Genomic DNA, 16,225 nt, shown 5'->3' on the forward strand with positions numbered 1-16,225 from the left:
GAAATAACAAGTGCTGGGGAGGATGTGGAGAAAAAGGAAACCCCATACACTGTAGGCGGGAATATAAATTGATGCAGCCACTGTGGAAAACAGTATGGAGGTGCCTCAAAAAATTAAAAACAGAAATACTACATGACCCTGTAATTCTATATGTGGGTTACTTACTCAAAGAAAAGAAAAACACTAATTCAAAAAGATACTGCATGCCTATGTTTACAGCAGCATTATTTACAAGAGCCAAGATATAAAAGCAACTCAAGTGTCCATTGATAGATGGATAAAGATGTCTTACACTCTCTCTTTCTCTTTCTCTCACACACATGGAATATTACTCAGTTATAAAAAAGATTCTGTTGCCATTGGTGACAACACGATAGACTAAGAGGGTATTATGCTAAGTGAAATAAGTCAGGCAGAGAAAGACAAATACCACATGACTTTACTTATATGTGGAACTTAAAAACAACAAAAAAGATTCATAAATACACAGAACTGATAATTGTCAGAGGGGATGGGGGTAGGAGGATGGGCAAAATAGATGGAGATTAAGATGTACAAACTTCCAGTTATGAAATACATAAGTCACAGGGATACAAAGTATGGCATAGGAAATACAGTTAATAATATTGTAATAACTTTGTATGGTGACAGATGCTAATTACCAATACTTGTATCCTGGTGAATATTTCAGAATGTATGTAACTGTCGAATCACTATGTTGTACACCTGAAACTAATATTGTATGTCAACTTCAATTAAAAAAAAGTTCCCTATTTAAAAGAAAAATAAGCAAGGGTGGCATTATTTGCAGATGTTAATATCTGAAAGAAGGAAAACAGGAAAAAATACCTAAAAATTCAGGAATCTCAATCAGAAAATTATTAGAATAGTTTAGAAAGATTGTAGGATAAGCTATAAATTTTAAGAAGTCAACTACATCCCTATGTCAAAGACACTACAGAAAAACCCACAAAAATTAGATCATTTTTTTGTCAACAATAAAAAAAAAACATTTAATATGAGGGTATTAATTTCTTCACTAGTTTTTTTAAATGATGTTATACAACTACCATTTTAAAGACAAGAGAAAAAGTCCTTATATAATACTGCCTAGAGCTTGATAAAGTGCTGGTGAAATTCATCTGGATAAACAAGAGGGCATGATATCCTTTTATTAAAGGCTCTCAAGAGCAGACATGATAACCTTTCAGTATCAATTAAAGACAAATTTTAGGGGCACCTTGGTGGCTCAGTTGGTTAAGCGTCTGACTTTGGCTCAGGTTATGATCCCACAGTTTGTGAGTTTGAGCCCCAGAGCCCACTTCACATCCTCTTTGCCCCTCACCCACTCACATGTATGTGTGTACTCTCTCAAAAATAAACATTAAAAAAAAAAAAGATAAATTTCAGAAAAGCTCAGCTTTAAGAACTTCACATATAAATAAAGCCAAACTACATAAGGAGAAAGGATCACTACTTTTTAGTAAATACTGTAAATACTGTTGGGCTATTTAGTTATCAGCAGGGAGACAAATTAATATACTGTAACAAATTCTAAAGAATTTTTAAAAATTATTTTAAACTAGAAACAACAACAAAGAACAGGACCTTCATTCCATTCAGGAAGAAAAATATATTCCTGAATCCTGAAGGACACAGGTACTATCAGTGACAAAATAGGAACATTCCAAGTTCTTGTTCAAATAGTATTGCCTCAATAAATTCTTCCCCAGTTCTCTGCTCCCTTCAACAACAAAACAAAAACAAACAACAAAAACAAAAACGTGATGGGGAAATAATTACTCCTTCCTGTGACCACCAGCCTGTCTCCACCTACTACTTGAGTTGTTTCTGTGGCCCTCATCACCTTCTCTGTCGCTGCATGTTATTTAAGTGCCTGTTCCCCAGCGCCTCTCACAGTACAGCAGGTGACTTTAGGACTGTCTTCATCTTAAGGGTCCCTTATATAAAACAGGAACTCCACAAAAACTTGAACTAATGCATATCTGCATAGAAAACAATTTTTTTAATGTTTATTTTTGAGAGGGGAGAGGGAGAGAGAGAGAGAGAGAGAGAGAGAGAGAGAGAGAGAATGAATGAGGGAGGGGTTGAGAGAGGGAGACACAGAATCTGAAGCAGGCTCCAGGCTCTGAGCTGTCAGCACAGAGCCTGATGCAGGCCTAGAACTCACAAACTGACTGAGCCAACTAGGTGCCCCAAGATAAAGTATTTCTAAAAACCCAAGTGTAGAAAAAATATCCATGAACAAAGACAATGATAAAATCCTTTCCAAAATATTACAAAGTACTGAGAAAATAAAGTTGACACCACATTCTAATTGATAAGTGATAAAGGATGAGGAATATATTTGTGATACACGGGAAAATACAGAGAAAAATTATATCCTAGTTATTAAAGAGAAATCCATTTTTACAAACTTTGCACAACTATTAAGTTAGTAAAAAATAAATTAAATCCAACATTGGTGGAGGAAACCTAGAGATCACTGTTAACTGGCTCCATCATTCCGAAGAACAATCTGATACCATGTGAGGGCGATCCAGGCTTTAATTCAGAAATTCCACTGCAGGGAAAAAACTAAAATTTCCTTATTCCTCACTTCCCTAGGCCCTTTCCTTGCTTTTTTTTTTTTTAAGTTTATTTATATTGAAAGACAGAGAGAGAGAGAGAGAGAGAGAAAGTGCAAGTGGGGAAGGAAAAGACAAAGAGGGAAAGAGAGAGAGAATCCCAAGCAGGCACTGCACTGTCAGCAAGGAGCCTGATGCAGGGCTTGAACTCCTGAACCATGAGATCATGACTGAGCTGAAGTCAGATGCTTAACTGACTGAGCCACCCAGGGGCCCCTATTTTCTTATTGTTTCAAGTTGGGGTTTTTTGGTGTTTTTTTATTTGTTTGTTTTTTGTCTCTGCATCCAATGTGGGGCTTGAGCTCACAGCCCTCAGATCAAGAGTCACATGCTCTTCCAAACGAGCCAGCCAGGTGCCCTGCTTTATTTTTAGCACTTACCACCATCTAACTCTACATAGATTACATCTCAATTTGGTGTAGGCAAGGACCTGCTTTGTCATGGTCATAGCTGCCTACCATATAAAAGGTGCTCCGGGGACACCTGGGTCGCTCAGTTGGTTAAGTGTCCAACTCTTGATTTCAGCTCAGGTCATGATCTCATGATTTGTGAGACTGAGCCCCCTGTAAGGCTCTGCACTGATGGTGCAAAGCCTGCTTGGGATTCTCTCTCTGCCCCTCCCCTGCTCCAGCTCTCCCTCAAAATAAATAAACATTAAAAAAAATTTTTTTTTAGTTTTTTTAAAACATTAAAAAGTCGATTTGTCACCCACCTGGGTGGCTTCGTCGATTAAGCAATCAACTTCGGCTCAGGTCATGATCTTACCATTGGTGAGTTTGAGCCCTGTATCAGTTCAGAGCCTAAAGCCTGCTTTGGATTCTGTGCCTCCTTCTCTCTCTGCCCCTTCCCCACATGCTCTCTCTCTTTCAAAAATAAACTTTAAAAAAAATTTTTTTTAAGGTGCTCAGTATTTGTTGAGTGAATGAATGAATGTTCTAAGGACACAAGTATTTGCCCCCACCTCAAAACAGGTATAATATATAAAGTTCATAACAACATAATTTATAATTACAAAACCTAGAGCCTACACACTCAGAGAATAGCTAAGCAAATCAAAATGACACCATAAAATGTTCAGGAGGCATTCAACATTAAGAATTTAGTAAACTCAATTATAAATTAAGTGGAGAAACATAACACAACATTCATATCCTAAGAAATGTTTCGTGGTGTCTTGCCCATTAGAACTGTAGCTCATGTGAAGCTGACATAAATATTGAAGTACTAATAAAAAAAATCATTAGATTCTTCAGTAACCACTTTCCCTTAGGTTAGTTACATTCACAATTTTCAAATATTCTACCTGGCCTGCAATATTTTGGGAAGAAAAGCAGCTACTATTACTGGTTATCAGTGGGGTAACCAACACAATAGTACAATCTGAGGGGAGGAGTGATAAGTTGTTTCCTCTTATGAAGACTACAAAATGTGAAAAAGTTACAATTAAACAACAGGTATGAAATTTCTTTAGTCCCTGCAGTGTTATTTTCTTTTTTCATTTTATTTGGTTTTAAAAGCAAATTCATTGTGGTACAACAACACAATGTACCCAGTTTGAGGGAATACCCTCAGTGCCTCCTGAGGTGATCCTGACAGATGGGCTGAGGGTGACAAGCTGGCATCTGTGGGACGCAGCGGCAAGAGCTCACCTCTTCAGTCTTCACAGGTGAGGGAGGCAGCAACTTGCCAACGCCCCATCCCGCCCGGTGGCAAGAACACTCCTTACCTCTCACCAAGGCCATGAAGCCTCACGTGACCAAGGCTGTGGTTTCATGAGCACCTGGGCCAGGGACCACACACCCAGGAGGAAGTGACGCTGTGAACTGGATGGGGAGCCTGCCCCTGGGTTCCATGGGGTCAGTCAGCAAGTGCGGACTTCAGAGTCAGGCTCCGCTATCTACAGCCTGCTCTATAACTGTGAGCATCCTTCCAAACCTCTTTAAGCTGGTTTTCTTACTGAACTAAAGGGAAAACACCTTTGCTGGATGAAGGTGAAAAATGAGACAATCCATCATGAGGAAGCCATGATGTAGACTCCCTACCACAGCCGTAATTATCCAAGTTGTCACCTGAATGCCTGCCATCCAGGACTGTGCCCTGGCTGACACATTCATACCTGCTCTGGCCCTGAAAGGCATGACAGCCAAAAACGGGCAGTTGAGGCTAAAGCGTATTTAATGAAAGGCTCCCGGGATGACTGTCACCCGGTTTCAATATGTGGCATCTCTCTCAGCAGAGGCTGGGTTGCGATTTCTTATGTGCAGGGCCCAGGAGAACAAAGGCGTACCATCACAGGGCCATTCCACCGCACCAGGTCACAGTGGAGCTCCCAAACCAGGCCAAAACACCACTTCAAAGGCGTGCAGATCCACTCCTACTCGTTGCTTTATCTTTCACATCTGAAAGCAGTCCAAGGTAGCTACATTTGCCCCTCAATCAGGTCATAGAACAGCAGGAGACATTCCTTTGGCAAAAAAGGACACGCTCTTGTCCTGGATCTTGTACTGGTAAGTGAGGCTCCGATCTCGCTGGGCTGTGGGCTGTGATGGTGTCCTCCAGAGGATCCTTAGCTACAGTGACGGCAAGAATGAGAGAGAAGCAGCTCCTAAGTATCTGGTCCACTGTGAACCCTACCGGCCTCCTCTGTTAACCTGCCACCGAGGCCCCTAAGTGAGGTCACAGGCATGTGCCACGCAGCCTGGGTGGCTTCCAAAACGAAGCTTATTAGCAGCTAACTAGAACTGAAGGTTCCTCTTCATTACAGTAGTGATATTTGCTCATCACAAAAAGTGTGAAAGAAAAAGAAAAAGAAAAAAAAGCCACCCAGAGAAAAAGCATTTAAGTATTTTTGTGTTCCCTTTTGCTCTCTTCTATGCATGGTTTTGTATCTGTTGGCTATAATAACTGGGAAAATCAACTCATTAAAATCAGTACATTCAATTCAGAGGCTCAGGAAGGCTAGACGTTTATTCTGAGGATATCTCACTGCCAGACGTGCTAGACTGCTCGGGGAGCTGGCCTCAGAGCCAGGCCGCAGGCTGCCTGGCAGGACCCTCCCCTCAGGCTGTGCACACGGACACCACCAACACAGCATTTCTGAGCTTGTGCCTTTGTTTTCTTTTCTACACCTACCCCTGAATGACTTTGGGGCAAAACTCCCACCCACCCCTAATGGGCCAAGAGTGGTCAATATCAAGTTAACCTGGAAGCCATGGGAGTTGGGAGGATGATTCCAAAAGAGAAGTTCCAGGGGCCCCTGGGTGACTCAGTCAGTTAAGCGTCCGACTCTGGATTTTGGCTCAGGTCATGATCTCACAGTTCATGGGATCAAGCCTCACGTTGGGGTCTGTGCTGATAGCACAGAGCCTGCTTGAGATTCTCTCTCTTCCACTGTCTCTGTCCCTCCCCTGCTCCCATTTTCTCTCTCTCTCAAAATAAATTATACATTAAAAAAAAAAAAAACAAGTTTCAGAAGGCACAGAAGCGTGGTAGCCCCTTGGGATGGGTAGAACCTGAACTTCCTCTAAGGCAGGAATCTCGGCTTCTGCCTGAGTTCTCAGATATTCTGGTCAGAGGCAACAGTGGGGGCAGCAACAACCCCAGCCATGCGTACAGTCCCCCCACATGTTTACTTTATTTATTTTTTAGAGAGAGAGAAACAGAGTGTAAGCAGGGGAGGCACAGAGAGAGAGGGAGACACAGAATCTGAAGCAGGCTACTGGGGCCTGAATTCACAAACTGTGAGATCATGACCTGAGCCAAAGTTGGACGCTTAACCAACTGAGCCACCCAGGTGCCCCCACGTTTGTATTTTAAAAGGAGCAGCATTGGGGCACCTGGGTGGCTCAGTCGGTTAAGTGTCTGAATTCAGCTCAGGTCATGATCTTGAGGTTCACGAGTTCAAGCCCCACATTGGGCTCCATGCTGATAGGGAGGCGCCTACCTGGGATTTGCTCTTCTCTCCCTCTCTCTGCCCTCACCCAAATACCTACTCTCTCTCTCTCAAAATAAATAAACATCAAACAAATAAATAAAAGTGAAATAAAAAATAAAAGGAACAGCATTGACCTGAGTATACAAAGCCTGCTGTGGTCCTGCAGAGGCATTCATAGCAGGGCCCCTGCATTCTGTTCCAGAAGATGGTCTCCTTTTTAGGAGCTCCACTTTAGTCACAAACGGGACCACCATGGAACACCTGCATAGGTGCATGAGGCCAGCACCATCTGGAACAGACTCTGACTTGCATTCTCACAACTTCTGAGGTTTTCCTTCTACCGGAGGAATGCCCCAACCAGACAACCCCCAGGGCCCGACACTATCCCACACACAGTCCAGGCTCAGGCACAGAGGCAGGCAGCCATTGCCCTGGGAGCCCCTGCGCACCTGCCCATGCACGTCCCTGCAGAAGCCTGTGGCCAGCCCCTCGGCCTGCAGGATCAGGTGGCTCTGGTGACTAAGGCCGTTCAAAAGGATGTTGTTCTCCTCGTCCTCGGTGTCTCCACTGTCGTGCACCAGGGCCACTATGTTTCCCTGCAACAGAGATCGAAGATGAAAACCTTTCCTCCAGGCAGGGCCACCAGGGAGCAATGGGCTTTCCGGGTCTCCACTCCCCTGCATGTCTTCACCCAGTGCAGCCTCTGGCCGCTGCTGCAACCATCCCTTGCTGCGCTCTGGTACCCTAATTCCAACCACCTGCTGGACAGTCTCACCAGCACATCCAACCCATACTGCCAGCTCAATCCCTCTTAAACCAAGCTCTGCTCAGCCTGTGGTCCTCAACGTTAGCAAGAAGCACCACCTTTCTGCTGGGCACCCATTCATCCAGTCAACAGTTTCTGAGTGCAGAGCATGTGTCACACCCCACAGTGAGGATAAGAGAGCGGTGTGGGCCCTGGAGACAGAAAGATACTAACAACACAGGATACAAAGCCAGGAGAAAGGGGAGCACGGGTGGCTAGGGGAGCTCAGGGAAGAGGCATCATGTCTGGCCCGGAGGAGAGGGTGAGGAGGTGTACACGCCTGAGCTGAGTCAGAAGGGCAAATAGGAGTTAGCCAACCAGAACTGGAGGGGAAGGCCAACCCACTGAAGGAGACACCTTGAATAAGTCCTTTCAAAGGAATACTGTCCAACTGTTAAAAACAATGAAGCAGATCTGTCTGTTCTGGTTTTGGGCAATGGACACCAAAATACACCGTGCATTATGAAATGAGAAAACAGTGCCACACAGTGTGCAAGGCAGGCTACCAGTAACGTGAAGAAAAATGCAGAGAGACACATACACATAAAACATGTTCATAATTGAATGCACACGGCAGAATATACTTATTAGGAAAGAAATCATTACTTTTCACTAAAGTATTCTTTATGCTATTTATTTTTTCTTTCTTGAACTATTCCCATTTTGCTTTTTCAGCTAGTAAAGATATTTTTACCAAACGAGGGTGGTAGTGGGCCACAAAGCAGGCTAAGCTGTAGGAACTGTGGCCAATTCACTGTTGCTGAGCCATGCCCTCCACGCCCCTTCCACTCCCTCCTCCTCCCATTCTCTCCCCATCACCTGGTTCCCAGCCCTGTGAGTGTAGCCACACAGCCCCAGGAGCTCTCCTAAACACAGCTGCCAAGGAGGCTCTTGCACATGGGAGGTACTCAGCATGGGGTGCTGGCTATATGCTCCCCAGCCGACTCCACTGGCTCACCCCAACCGCCGCCTAGCACCCTCGGTCTGACCACACTGTGCTGAGGGCCGCAGATCCCTCCCAGCGGCGCCACTGCACGCTGAAGAGCGGGCACTGTGAACCAGACGCTGTGTGGGAGTGTTGCAAGCTTCATGTCACTTAAGTCTTGCAGCTGGGTGCCTGCAAGGCGAGTCTACCATCATTGTTTAACTATTATGGTAAAATCCCCATTTTTGCCTCATAATTTGACAGTAAAAGTTACATCCTATACTTGTACTGCATTTCACAATTTTTAATGCAGTTTATATGTCAACTGATCTTCAAAACACACCCAGAGTGATAATGACTTGTCTCAGGACACAAGGGAATGGATGGCAGAGTTAGGGCTGCTGCAGTACCACACACGACTGGCCCTGTTCCATACAGTACTGGTCAACTTTTTAATTTGAGGGCTTTATTTTTTTTAGCAGTGGCAAGTAGGGGAGGGAAGGATGGCAGACCTAAAGATTTCTGGGCCTACCAGGAAAAAGCCAAACCCCTAAGCAAATAAACAAAAAAGATCACTGCAAGCAAGGGAGAGGTGGGCCTGTCTGGGCCCATGGAGGTCACAGGCAGGAACACGGAGAGCCTGTGGACAGGTACCTTCCATTCCCAGCACACGGTGGCCCTGCAGTAATGGATGAAGTCCAACACAGCCACTGCCCCCATGCCCAGGCTCAGCAGCACACTGAGGTCGTCCACCAGCAGCACCGGGCACCTCCACGCAGCCTCTCCATCATCTGCAGGCTTCAGAGCCTCCCTCACAAACTCATACAGTGGCTGCAGGTTCTCAGCATTGGCCTCCCTGGAACATCAAGCAAGAGTCACCCGAGAGTTTACTCTGTCTACAAATGTTTACCTGGAACCAAGCAGCACCACAGGAAAGGGCTGGGGGGAGGCAGAGAACTAGGTCACAGTTCTCGGCACTAAGGGGTTCCTGATCTGGTTGGGAAGAAAAGGCATGCGTGCATACACAAGCAAGCTGTACTTCAAATATTCTTTGAAGCCTAGTAGGTACAAAGCACTGTGCTAGAAACTGGGTACACAAAAATAAACAGCCTCTTGGGCCCTTAAAAGACATCGTGCAGCCCCTCAACCCAAAAGCTTAAGGTATTGGAAGATTAATTTGGATTAGGCAGCAGGAGAGGTCTTCCCAAGAGGTCATAATGGGTACAAACAGCTGAATAGCAATTTAGGTGACCCGGCGGTGAGGGGCCAAGGTCTAAGGCCTGTTTGGGTACCTAACAGATTACACCTATTTCTGAAGAAGCTGGCCCAGCTACCTCCACCTCCCCAGTGACTACCCTTGGCAGTCACCTCCCAGCAACAGAGGCTCAAAACGTACAGAGTACAGGGCCCAGGCACCTGCCTGCACTCCCGGTCTGTGCCCCTCGAACAGCAAAGACAACAACTTCCCACAACCGGGTTCAGGTGTCAGCAGGCCCATCATTCAGACGAAGGCACCCAGGTTCAGAGATCCTAAAAGCTGTGTGTGTGAGATCACACACACAGGGTCGGGGCACAGGGCCTTCTGACTCCACAATGCCTTTCAGCCACTGCAAAAAGTGGCATCTGAGAGGGGGCAGCAGGGAGCGTTCCCATACGGACTCCTCTGTGGTGAAGGAAGAACAGCAGCCAGGTGGAGAGTCTGCACAGAGCTATATTTGTGGCTAAGACTCATAAGGGACAAGAAACAGGAAAGCCAATCTCAAAATAGCAAACCAGGATCAACAAACTTTTTCTTAAAAGGCCAATAGTAATATCCTAGGCTTGTGGGTCATATGGTCTCTGTCTCAACTACTCAACTGTGCTGTGGGAGCGCAGAACAGCCAGGGATGACATGTGAACAAATGAATGCAGCTATTCCAATAAAACTTTATTTAAAAAAACAGGTAGCTGGCCCATGGCCCATAGTGTGCCAACCCTTGTATCGACCCAAAACCAGAATAAAGGTGTGTGCTAGGGCTCTGAGCGAGGGCTAGAAAAACATACTATTCTGCCATACTCCCAGCAGATAACACTTTCTGTGGCTTCTGCGTCAGCCATATATCCTCTGGCCCGTGGTAAAAGCAAGGGCTTTCCGATAATGCTGCAACACCAGGGAAGTGGCCACCTCCTAAAGCCAGCTCTGTCCTCCCACCCACACACCGGAGGAATCACCCAGCAAACCTGGTCTGGGCCCACCTGCCAGGCATGCACTTCTGGGCCAGGCTGCAGGCTAACTGACCTGAGGAACTGCAAGGGGTGTGGCTCGGCCTGAGTCCGAAAGAAAACATCCACTGAAGACTTAAGACCTTCTAGGAACACAAGCTGCCCGCACTCCCGTGCCGCAGTCAGGCTGACACCCTAAACACAACACAGAGGAGAGTGAATTATGGTGCCCTGCAGGGGAACCCCTCACAGAGGCTAGACTCCAGCTCACTAGAGTGTACAGGACACATTCTAAGCCCTGCAAATGTGTACCTGTCCACCTTGTATGGGGCCCATGCCTTCTTTCCACTGCGTGTTCCCAACCCACAATCCCCATGGTTTTGAGGTGAACCTCTACATTCATCACTTTTTAAAAAACTGACATTTTTGCTTATATGTTCATTTTTAGAATTACTCAATACTTGGTTTTAATCTGCAGTAGTATTATAAACACACACATTTATAAAATTAAGCACATTTAGAAACAATAATAATGACAATAAGATGGTGGGAAAATGACCAAGGTCTGAAAAATGCTGGTACAGGAAAAAGGGCCAGATTTTGGCTTTGAATTTCACAAACCCTCTTGTTTACGCATCAGTGGCACGGGACCTCAGACTTGCTCTGGGGCTTTCACATAACCCAACACAGATTCTAGCTGCCAGGCTGCCTAGAACACAGGAAGACCTCATTACCAGCAAGTTCTCCTTCTCTTCCCTCTTCCTCTGAGGAAGCACTCCCATGAGTTAGGATAATATGAGCTCTTGATACACTAGTTCAGAGCTCAGCAAACGTTTCTGCAAAGAGCAAGACAGGTTTTGCAGATCATACAATCTATGCTGCAATACTCTCCTCTGTGGAGTGAGAGCAGCCACAGAGGATTCATAAACAAATGGCAGTGGCTGCGGTCTGTCTAGCCCTGCTCTAGACTAGAGCTTTTATATTATGTTTATTTATTTATTTTCTAGAAAATCTTTAAAGTTTATTTATTTTGAGAGAATGCATGAACAGGGGAGGGGCACAGAGAGAGGGTGAGAGAGAGAATCCCAAGCGGGCTGCACACCGTCAGCACAGAGCCTGATGCGGGGCTCAATCTCACAAATCGTGAGATCATGACCTGGGCTGAAACCAAGAGTCTGACACTTAACCAACTGTGCCACCAGGCGCCTCTAGGCCAGAACTTCTCAATATGGCTCTTTATCAACTACCCAATTAAGACTCTTGTGAGACACCCAGTTAAAATGCAGATCCTTGAGCGCCGCTCCAAACCTCCAGAACCAGAAGCTCTGCAGACAAGGCCCAAGAATCTGCATTTCAACAAACACCCAAGTAGAGACACAATCTAAATCTGCAACTCACTGCTCTCTGTGCAGAATAGGTCACATGGAACTCTTTAGACTCCTCATGCCCCTAGACTCAATTGCTCATTTATACCCCAGTGTCCTCCACTATGCAGCACCAGTAGCTCCACAGCCACTCCTGGCAGAAAGACTCCTGTTCACCTTTGCTCTTGCTCATGACCATTCTACCAATGGCAGTTCAACAATACACCAAGAGTAGGGAGGCTCACGCTCAGGGACTTCATGTGCCCAGTACCGTGTGTGCCATTCCTGCTGTGCTGATGATGATTCAAAGGTAACAGAAAAAGGAGCCAATCCGAACATGAGTACACAGCTTTCTCATCCAGAGACACTGATGCTAGGGCCACAGGGACATGGTTCATAGACCTGGAATGCAACGTGTGTTCTTGGCATGACTGCTCTCCCTGAGCTCATGCTCTGGCAGGAACTCCTCCTTCTCTGCAAAGGATGGGAAAGAGTCTACCCTCTTCCCATTCTCTCATTTGTTTCTCCCCATCAGTGACATCAGGCAGTGTCATGGCCCAATAGGAAGACTAGTATTTCTTTTTTTTTTTTTTTAATTTTTTTTTTAATGTTTTTTATTTTTTTATTTCTAGGAGAGNATCATGACCTAAGCGAAAGTCGGACGCTTAACCGACTAAGCCACCCAGGCGCCCCGGAAGACTAGTATTTCAATGGTCACTGCTAATGGGTGGCCTGGTTCTTTCCGTCTCTGAGGCCAGCCTATTAAAATCAAAACAAGAGGGGCACCTGAGTGGCTCAGTCGGTTAAGCATCCGACTTCGGCTCAGGTCATGATCTCACGGTTCGTGGGTTTGAGCCCTGCGTCGGGCTCTGGGCTGACAGCTAACCTCAGAGCCTGGTGCCTGCTTCGGATTTTGTATCTCCCTCTCTCTCTGACCCTCCCCTGCTCATGCAGTCTCTCTCTCAGAAATAAATAAATTAAGAAAAATTAAAAACAAAACAAGAGGTGCCTGGGTGGCTCAGTTGGTTAAGCGTCTGACTCCTGGTTTCGGCTGAGGTCATGATCTCATGGTTCATAAGTTCGAGTCCCGCATCAGGCTCTGCGCCCACAGTGCGGAGCCTGCTCGGGGTTCTCTCTCTCTGCCTTTGTCTCTCTGCCCCTCCCCTGTTCTCTCCGTCTCTTTCTCAAAAATAAATAAATAAAAACTTTAAAAATTTTTGTTTAAATAATAATAAATAAAAACAAAACTAACAAACAAAAACCAGTAAGCTCACCTCATCACAGGTCATAGGTGATGGCCTAAGCTAGGCCAGAAGGTTCACCAGACTCTTGGCCATCTTACTCTTGCCTGCCTACATCTGATAAAATGAAGGGCAGGCTGAGATGAGGTAAGGAGCAGGTCACAAAAACACTTCTCTCCACCTTTGGGTCCTAAGCCGTAGACTTAGGGAGAGACAGTAGGAGGCACTCAATTTGATGGCAGGCCAAGCTGTGGTCTCCAACTCAGCAGGACTATGATTAAAGCTCACAGTAAGGAGAAAATCTTAACTGGTTCAGTGTCAGCAGAGCTAGGTTTGACTAATTAACAACTAATTTGGTTCTATAAGCTCTAAATGAGTAAAACAGGTTGAGATGCTGCCTTAGCCTTTCATTTTTTTTTCAATGTTTTATTTATTTCTGAGAGATAGCATGAGCAGAGGAGGGTCAGAGAGAGAGGGAGACACAGAATCTGAAGCAGCCTCCAGGCTCTGAGCTAGCTGTCAGCACAGAGCCCGAGGTAGGGCTCGAACCCACGAACGGCAAGATCGTGACCTGAGCTGAAGTCGGATGCTCAACTGACTGAGCCACCCAGGCGCCCCTGCCTTAGCCTTTCACATAAGGGTTTCAGGACTCCATGATTGACTCAGTCCCTCCCTTGCTGAGTTCTCTACAGCCCCAATAGGGGAGCCCAGCCCCGGCTCCACTCACACCTGCATGACCCACATAGTCCGCACCACGGAGCTCTACAATATTTACCAACTTCTGTCCCACGATATTGTAGTGACTGAAGGACTGGATCAGTGCCACAAAGCAGACTTTACAATTAGCTAGAAAACAAAATAAATAGATTTTTAATAAAGTCTCTACTTATAATCAGTCTCATATACTTCCTACCTCTGGAAAATAAAGCTGTGAGGCAGGTCTACAGACCCAAGAGGTCTTGCAACCTGACATCCCCAATTTGATTCTAAGATGTGCTTTTTTCATATACAATAATTTTATCTATTTCATTGATCCTGAGATGTACTTCTTCAGTTATGTTTACTAATAGGTACTTAGTTTTGTTCTATTGTAAATAAACTGTGGTTTTAAAAAAATAACATTTTTCTGTTTGTACAGAAATACAACTTTTTTTAACAACTGATTTTTTTTTAAACTGGTATTGTATCCAAGAAGTTATAAGGGGAACACAAAGAAGCTCTAGCTACCTTACTGAACATAAGTTTTTATCTCTAGATTCTCTCGTTCTTTCAATGCTGACAATAACATCATCTGGAAAAGAAAAAACTCTCAAAGGTGTAAATGATTACGACTAAGACTGCCAAAGGTCTACCCTCTATCCTGGCCTGACTCAGTAGGGGTCAAGGAGATTGATAAATGAGACTTTTTTTTCATTTGGCTATTTTCTTCTTCTAATCTATTTTCATATGTAAATTGCAGTGGCCCTGCAGTTTTCCTATGTTCTTCAGGAAGCATCTACTGCCAGGGCAACATGTCAATGGGTCCGGGGCTCAAAGACCTCAAGATACACAAGGACTGAGGAGCAACTAAATCAGAGTCCACACGAGGATCTCAGTGAGATCGTGCCTGCACACTGGGTGGAGAAGATAGGACATGGATAGAGAGCACATACCAACCACCCTTGGGCAGGGATGAGCAGGGAACAAGACAGTCAAGTAACCTGTTACCTAATAAACAGCCATTTGGCTACCCAAATACCAAAGACCTAGTTAGTTAATACTATTCCCATTGCTTTTAGCCTTAGGTTTCTTTTTCTATTGCATCGAGTCCAATACCTTTGAGGTAGAAGGAGAGAAAGTGATGCACAAGGAAGCTGCCATCTGTGTTGGCATCGCAGAGCAGAGTCAGTTTCCCCTACAAGTTAAGAGGAACACAAAAAGGTGAATTAGACTCCCTAGAAAGAGGTCAGTATCCACACACACACACAACCAGAAAGAAAAAAAGTCAAAACTGTGGCAAAACCGACAATTAAAGTGATTGTTAATAAAGTCACTCATGGACCAGCATATCTCAGCTTCCACTTTACCAAGGCAAAGAGAGAATAAAATCCCTCCTCTGTCTCATTCGCATTGGTAACTCAGGGACCAGTCTGGAGGAGATCTAGATCCTGAACAAAAGAAGCTTTTACCGTTAGAATACAACAAAAATCACAGCCTGCTAAGACCAATGTCCTTCCTATTTTTTTTTAAAGTTTATTTCTTTTTGAGAGAGAAAAAGCAAGCATGAGCAGTGGAGGGGCAGAGAGAGGGAGAGAGAAGGAATCCCAAGCAGGCTTTGGAGCTATCAGCACTGAGCTCAATGAGGGGCTTGAACTCACTATTGGTGAGATGGTGACCTGAGCCAAAATCAAGAGTGGCAGGCTTAACCAAATGAGCCACCCACGTGCCTCCCTATTTTTAATTCTGATACCAAATCTGTCCAATAGAGTGGAAGAGAGGGAAGAGTAGTTGTTGACAGAGAACTCCAGTAACAAAATTCTCATCCCAATGGCACTGGACACTGCTTCCGAAAGAGCTTTGACCATGGAGGGTTCTGGAAAGACCTCTAAAGGTGGTCTCCACAGTGGCTGGCTATCTTGCTCTAGCCACCTCTAGTTCCTTGTCAGTGATAGGGAAGGTCGCAATCAAGCGGTATCAGACACAACACTTCTGTGCTGTTGTGACTTTTTTCACTTATAAAATATGAAAGACTGCACTATCAGACCTTGAGAGTTACCTTCAGCGCTGTAATTTCCTGGTGCCCACTTTGACCATCCATTCCTTCACTCTGGCCTTGGGCTAAGCATTTTGGTGGTCCCACTAGTAATTAACAAGGCCCCCAGTGACATCTTCAGGCTTGAGCAACTGAAACCCACAAGGGTCTACTGAAAACTATAATTTGCCTGACACTGTGGGGTCATAAAAAGGCCTGATTGAGGGCCGCCTGGGAGGCTCAGTGGGTTAAGCATCCAATGTCAGCTCAGGTCACCATCTACCCGTCTGTGAGTTTGAGCCCCGTGTCTTCTCTGTTTTGACAGCTCAGAGCCTGGAGCCTGCTTAGGATTCTTCTCTCCCTCCCCTCACCGCA

At 45.2% G+C, this 16,225-nt stretch overlaps 1 protein-coding gene across 1 annotated transcript in view; it reads right to left on the reverse strand.

The window, feature by feature from the left end:
- Positions 1–417: 417 nt before the first annotated feature.
- Positions 418–16,225, reverse strand: part of ELP6 (elongator acetyltransferase complex subunit 6) — a 16,785-nt gene continuing 977 nt past the window's right edge. Inside the window, exons 2-7 of the mRNA XM_077777153.1 lie at positions 14,935–15,013; positions 13,895–13,965; positions 10,591–10,709; positions 8,967–9,168; positions 7,032–7,178; positions 418–5,218 (exon numbers count right to left, since the gene is read on the reverse strand). Coding sequence (XP_077633279.1) covers positions 5,090–5,218; positions 7,032–7,178; positions 8,967–9,168; positions 10,591–10,709; positions 13,895–13,965; positions 14,935–15,013 — 747 coding nt within the window. The 3' untranslated portion in view covers positions 418–5,089. The remainder of the gene's footprint in view (positions 5,219–7,031; positions 7,179–8,966; positions 9,169–10,590; positions 10,710–13,894; positions 13,966–14,934; positions 15,014–16,225) is intronic.

The sequence above is a fragment of the Crocuta crocuta genome, unplaced genomic scaffold, assembly GCF_008692635.1.
Source record: "Crocuta crocuta isolate KB4526 unplaced genomic scaffold, BGI_CrCroc_1.0 scaffold77, whole genome shotgun sequence".
NCBI lineage: Eukaryota > Metazoa > Chordata > Mammalia > Carnivora > Hyaenidae > Crocuta > Crocuta crocuta.